The sequence below is a fragment of the Quercus suber genome, unplaced genomic scaffold (assembly GCF_002906115.3).
Source record: "Quercus suber isolate HL8 unplaced genomic scaffold, Cork oak 2.0 scaffold_281, whole genome shotgun sequence".
Classification (NCBI taxonomy): domain Eukaryota; kingdom Viridiplantae; phylum Streptophyta; class Magnoliopsida; order Fagales; family Fagaceae; genus Quercus; species Quercus suber.
Genome location: NW_027069737.1, coordinates 94,816 through 101,564, shown reverse-complemented (window position 1 = coordinate 101,564; position 6,749 = coordinate 94,816). Strand labels below are relative to the sequence as shown.

At 37.8% G+C, this 6,749-nt stretch overlaps 1 protein-coding gene across 1 annotated transcript; it reads left to right on the top strand.

The window, feature by feature from the left end:
• The first annotated feature begins 860 nt into the window (after positions 1 to 860).
• On the top strand, positions 861 to 3,130 carry LOC136071035 (uncharacterized). Its single transcript, XM_065781854.1, has 3 exons — positions 861 to 1,389; positions 1,558 to 2,177; positions 2,492 to 3,130. The coding sequence occupies exons 1-3, from the start codon at positions 861 to 863 to the stop codon at positions 3,128 to 3,130; spliced, it is 1,788 nt and encodes a 595-aa protein (XP_065637926.1).
• The last annotated feature ends 3,619 nt before the right edge of the window (positions 3,131 to 6,749 follow it).

Sequence of the window (6,749 nt, the reverse complement as noted above, 5' to 3'; positions counted from 1 at the left end):
GAATTTAATCACTTAACAATTATTAATTCTAACCTACACCATATTTATAAATAATAATAATAATAATGATAATTCTAACTTATACCACATATATGTAGATTGCATTTGTTTAATTTAGGCCTTGCAGTCTGCACTCTAAGCTTTATGTTAATATTTTGGCTAATAAGATGAAAGAAAAGAAAATTATGATCTCTCTCTCTCTCTCTCTCTCTCTCTCTCTCTACTAATTTATGGAATTTCACTCATGTATTTTAAGAACTCATCTTGATTCTTGAGTCCATTTCCTTTCAATTTCTAACCTTTTTCTTCCTTAATAATTCAAACCTATTAATTAAAATTTTCCCGGGAATTCTCTACTTGGTCTTTTATTCTCTTACACATTCAAGAGGCTTATGCACTCTAATGAATGGAAAGGAAATGGTCTAATTGAAGACATTTTTGACTTTTGGTTGACATCATAAAATTCTACCATATAAGATTTCAGGACCTTACAATTTTACAAGTCATTATATATATATATATAATGAATATTAAATTATGTTCTATATTTAATACTTCATTAAAAAAAAAATTTGCATTATCTTTCCTTGGAAAGGTGTTTGGAAGGTTAAGGTCCCTCGGCATGTTTCTTTTTTTGTGTGGACGGATGTATAGGATGAGATAATTATAGGTGACAATTTGAGGGGTAGAGAAATGGAGTTTGTTGACTGGTGCATTATGTATTGTTGTAATGGGGAGACTGTGGATCATCTGCTATTGCATTGTGGTAAGGCTTACCGGTTGTGGAGTTTAGNTAGGAAGAGGGTAGCTTTTTCAGATATTTTAACGGTGGAGGCTGATGATCAGCCCCGCCGATAGCCATGAAACTCTTAGCATGGAACTGCCGAGGGCTTGGGAACTGTCGTGCAGTTCAGGAGCTTGTTGATATTGTACAAGCTCAAGATCCTATGATTGTGTTTTTATCTAAAACATGGTCATCTAGAGAACATATGTTGTGGGTTCGGGATAGGATTCATTTTGATGGTTGTTTTACGGTTCCTACGGATGGTAGGGGAGGAGGTTTGGCCCTTCTATGGAAACAAGGGGTCGCTGTTTGGGTGGATAGTTTTTCGGGCTACCATATAGATTCTATAATAGTTGGTAATTCGGAGTGTTCTTGGCAATTGACTGGGTTTTATGGGGAGCCTGAGGCAAGTCGTAGAAGTGATGGATGGAATATGCTTCGTATGTTGAATTCAAAGCCTAAACTTCCATGGTGTTGTTTTGGTGACTTCAATGAATTGCTCGAGGTTCAGGATAAGAAAGGTGGGGTTCCAAGAGATCATAATTTAATGGAAAATTTTCGTGAGGTTTTGGATGCTTGTGGTTTTGCTGATCTAGGATATTCAGGTCTGGATTTCACTTGGAAAGGGAAATGAAGGGGTGAGCTAATTTGGGAGAGGTTGGATAGAGGTGTAGCAAATTATGATTGGCTGACAAAATTTCCCACGGGTAGGATTAGGCACTTAAATTGTTTTACATCCGATCATCGCCCCATTCTTTTGTCTTTGGATGCAGGTGAGGAGCGTCATAAGTGGCATCGGAAACCTTTTCGTTTTGAAGCCATGTGGGTTACGGATTCAGGGTGTAGAGATACTATTTCTCAAGCATGGAGTTGCTCTCCTGGTGGTACTGCTATGTATGCTACAACCGTGAAATTGAAACAGTGTAAACAAAGATTGAAGGCGTGGAGTAGAGACCATTTTGGGCATGTTCAAAGTAGCATTAAACGAACTAAGGAGTGGCTTTGGAGGGCTGAGGAGGATTCGGTCAGATCAGGTATTTGTGATGAGGTTGATCGCTTGAAAAAGGAGTTGAATGATTTATGTGATAAAGAAGAAAAGATGTGGCATCAAAGGTCTCGTATTCAATGGTTGAAGGATGGGGATCAGAATACTCGTTTTTTCCATGGGTGTGCAACACAAAGGAAAAGGCAGAATTTCATTAAGGGTATGAGGGATGATCAGGGAGTAATGCAGGAGGATGAGGGGGTTGTTTCGGCTGTCCTTATTGAGTATTATTCTAAACTTTTCACATCCTCTAATCCGCATGTTTTAGATCGTATCTTGGATGGAGTTCAACCAATGGTTACTGATGAGATGAAAGTGGAGTTGGATAAACCCTATACTAGTGAGGAGGTTGGCGTAGCAATAAGGCAGATGGCTCCACTAAAGCTCCTAGACCAGATGGGATACCTTCGCTGTTCTATCAGACATACTGGACGAACATAGGTATGGATGTTACTCAGGCTGTGCTATCTAGCTTAAATTCAAGGTCTATTATTAAATCTATTAATCATACTTTTATTACATTAATCCCTAAAGTTCAAAATTCGGAGAGAGTTACTGATTTTAGACCTATAAGCCTTTGTAATGTGATCTACAAAATTATCAGTAAGGTGTTAGCCAATCGCCTTAAGCCTTTGCTTCATTCTATTATTTCAAAAACACAGAGTGCCTTCATTGCAGATAGACTGATTACGGATAATATTTTGATTGCTTTTGAGTCCTTACATCATATGAAGACTAATTGTACAGGAAATAAAGGTTTTATGGCTATGAAGTTGGATATGAGTAAAGCTTATGATAGGGTGGAATGGGTTTTTCTTGAGCAAATACTTCTCAAATTGGGTTTCCAGGAAGCTTGGGTGGACTTGATCATGGAGTGCATTACAACAGTTTCATATTCTATTCTTGTAAATGGTGAACCAAAGGGTATGATCACACCATCAAGGGGTTTACGGCAGGGAGATCCCCTTTCTCCTTATTTATTCTTGTTTTGTGCGGAGGGTTTAAATGCTTTGTTATGTGATGCAGTAGTCCGGGGAGATATTCATGGGTTCTCTATTTGCAGGAATGGTCCTAAACTAACCTATTTATTTTTTGCCGATGATTGCCTGATTTTTTGCAGATCTACCTTGGAGGAATGCCATAAAATTCAAGAGTTGCTTGGTTACTATGAGGTGGCATTAGGTCAAATAATTAATAAGGAGAAAACGACTCTCCTTTTTAGTAAAAATACTGAGGAGTCCTTTCAAGTTGCTATCCAAGCTACTTTACAGGTTCCAGCTATTCGTCACTTTGATAAGTAGTTGGGGCTACCTTCTTTTGTTGGTCGGAATAGGACGGCGTGTTTCACTAAGATCAAAGAAAGAATTTGGGCTCGAATGCAAGGATGGAAGGAGAAGTTATTGTCTCAGGCGGGCAAGGAGGTCATGATTAAAGCTGTGGTTCAATCCATCCCAATTTACTCTATGAATGTTTTTAAATTACCGGTGGGTTTATGTAAGGATATTGAGGCAATGATTCGAAATTTTTGGTGGGGTAATGGAGAGACTAAGAAGATTCATTGGGTTAAGTGGAGCTCTCTTTGTTCTTCAAAATCTATTGGCGGTATGGGGTTTCAGGACCTTCAAAAGTTTAATAATGCTATGTTGGCAAAGCAGGTTTGGCGCTTACTCCATGAAAAAGAGACTCTATTGTATAAAGTTTTTAGTGCCAAATATTTTCGTACAGGTACTATACTTGATGCTCCTGTCCATCCAAAGAGTTCTTACGCTTGGAAAAGTATCCTACAGGCAAGAGAGGTAGTTAATAAGGGCGCTATATGGAGGATTGGGAATGGCAAAACAATTAAGGTCTAGGACCATCAATGGCTGCCTGAACCGAGGTGTAGTAGAATTATATCTCCTAGAGCGGGTTCTGCTGTGGATAGGGTCAGTGAGTTATTTTATCCAAATTCTAGAGTCTGGGATCCGGGTAAGCTGGCTGCCTGTTTTTTACCTTGGGAAGCTGACAAGGTTAGGGGAATTTATGTGGCTGAAGATGAGGCTGAGGATGTTTTAATCTGGCCGCTGTCCTCGTCAGGGAGTTATAGTGTGCGAAGTGCATATCGTATGTTAATGGAAGCTGAGAATTTTGTTTTGCCAAGTTCATCTTCTCCTCTGTCTGAGCGTACGATTTGGAAGAACATTTGGAAACTTAAAGTTCCTAAGAAGGTCTGTCATTTCTTGTGGCGAGCAGCAAAAGATTCACTCCCTACCAAGCTAAATCTGAGACTTCGGCATATTCCACTTGATGATACATGTGAGGGTTGCAATGATCAATCGGAATCTATTTTGCATTGTTTATGGCTCTGTGATCAAGCTTGGTCTGTGTGGATGTCCGATCCTGGGTTTTTGTTTCTCACTCAGAAGAAGTATCGGTCTTTTTTGGAGGTTTTGGAGTCTCTGTTCAGTGCCGGTTCGAGTTTCCAATGTGCTCAGTTTGCCATGACTGCTTGGTGTTTGTGGGAACGTCGGAATTGCTTAAGAGTTCATCAACGTACATGGCAGCTTCATGAAATTGGCGCTAGAGCTTTGAAACTAGTCCAGGAGTTCTGGGACGTTCACTGTAAGGAGACGTCGAGCAATGACCGTCCTCCTCGTGTGCGATGGACTCCGCCACCTGATACATGCTATAAACTGAATTTTTATGTAGCACTTTTGGATGGGTTTAATCAAGTTGGGTTAGGTGTGGTGTGTAGGGACTCTTAAGGTCATGTGTTGGCTGCCTTGAGTCAGAGAGTGGGGCCGGTCCAGTCTGTGGAGATGGCAGAGGTGTTGGCTGCAAAACGAGCAGTTGTTTTTGCAAGAGAGTTGAGTTTTTTTGAAGTGCTTATTAAGGGTGATTGTCTTCGTATTGTTCAGGCTCTGCAAGCTTCTAATCGATGTTATACTCTCTATGGCCACATTATAGATGAGACAAAACGGTTAGCATGTCTGTTGCGGCGATGTCATTTTCAGCATGTTAAACGGGATGGTAATAGGTTGGCTCATGACCTTGCTAGACGAGCGGCTTTAGCTGCAGATACTGATGTTTGGGTAGAAGATTTACCTAGTGATTTGGATGTTGTATTCCAATCGGATGTTACTTGATTTTCTTTGTTTTTTAATAATATCTCGCTTACATTTTGCTCCAAAAAAAAAAAAAGTGATGTTTTAATTAAAGACTAAAAAAAAAAAAAAAAAGTGCAATTCCTGGCAGCTTCTAGAATTATAGAGAAACTAACCTACAAAATGCTAGCGCGAAATATTTTCATCATTTATATTTTATTGTGGTTATGTTATTATTATTATTTTTTTTTATAAAGACAAAGTTTGGCTACAAATTTGATTGTAACTTAAAACTATAATTCTCATTAAAATAATTAACATGATTGTATAAATCTAAACATTAGATTACATGTTCTTTATGTTTTTAACATACATGTTAAGTTTCATGTTAATCGGATGTAATTTACTATTCGATCTATAAACTTATTTCTTATACATAATTTTAGACTACAAAAACTTAAAATTGATCTTTAATTTTCTGGAAAGTTTATAAGCATGAAAGATATAAGAAGAAAATGTAATTCAATGGTGAATTTGTCAAAACTCACATCCAATAAAAAAAATATTAAGTGTAATTGTATCCTTAAGTTAAAACTAAGTTTGTAGCTAAAATTTGTCATTTTAATAATTGGCACTGCCCCATAGGAGATAAGATAATTGTTGCCATAGAAAAGCATGCACGTGACTTATCCATGCTTTACCAATTGATGCCATTCTCATGTAAATGGGAAACAAGCTTTAAAAAAATAAAATAAATAAAAATTGCCCATTCTTATTCGGTACTGTACTACTGTAGTTTGTATCCTCTTGTTTCTATACTAAAAGTACGGTCAAAATACATTTTTTGTCTTGATATTTTGAGTGAGTTTTTATTTTGGTCACTACTTGTTTGGAGCACTTATTTTAATTCCTATATCTTTCAAATTGTTTTCAATATGATCCTTACCACCATCTCAATAATAAAAATTACATACGTGGCATAAAGATTACACCATTGGCACATTTGAAACTGAGATGGTTATTAAAATAAGAATAAAGTTTAGCTACAAAATTAATTATAGCCTAAGACTACAACTTTACTCAATAAAATAAATATTGTAAGGGCACGGTTTACAGCCCTAATCCAATATGTATGAGATTGTGGGTTGATGAGCCCAATACAATAAATTTGTAGAGAGTGGATCGAAGAACTGGGCCCTAGTGAATCTAACAACAGCTATGATGGATTTAAAGGACAATCATGCAAGAAAAAAGCACATAAGGTTGGATGAATGCATTGTTCGAGGAGGCAAATATTCTTATAGACCAATGGAATTTATTACAAATACAAATCTAGTTGCTACAGTTTTTTTTTTTTTCTATTTTCTCCGATCTCCTTTTCATGAGGGGTCTGTCACATTATATAGCTCCCTCTGGACCATCTTGATCCTACACTTGTCGGTTATCTGAGCCCTCACTTGAGTGCCTGTCTGATCAGACGACTCTTTCGGCTCTCTGTGAATTGTGGTAGCTAAGGCAACATTGTTCAGGAGTCTTCTCCACATAAATGCGGCCAAAAAAGTAGCTGCAAAGCATTCAATGTGGAGGTAGTAGCATTTCCTTAGATATTTTTGGGATATTTTCCTTCTTGTGTATTCTTGAGGCACATCTCTAACATTAGGGCTTCCAGGGAGGTTATTTTTGTCGTTGGGGTGCATGTCTAGACTATGTATGTTATGTCCAAGGAGGAATTTCTCCTCGGTCCACCTTCTTCTTCTTTCTTACTTATAACGCTTTAAACTGGAATCACCTTCAACCATTGGTTCCTCCTTGGACATGATAACATCCTCGGATGAGG

What these genes read in the sequence shown, in the direction of transcription:
- LOC136071035 (XM_065781854.1), top strand. Translation starts at nt 861, where the DNA reads ATGAAACTCTTAGCATGGAACTGCCGAGGGCTTGGGAACTGTCGTGCA. An exon ending in TGCTGATCTAGGATATTCAG is followed by an intron (nt 1,390 to 1,557) that starts GTCTGGATTTCA and finishes CTTTGGATGCAG; the next exon opens with GTGAGGAGCGTCATAAGTGG. An exon ending in AACCCTATACTAGTGAGGAG is followed by an intron (nt 2,178 to 2,491) that starts GTTGGCGTAGCA and finishes TCAAAAACACAG; the next exon opens with AGTGCCTTCATTGCAGATAG.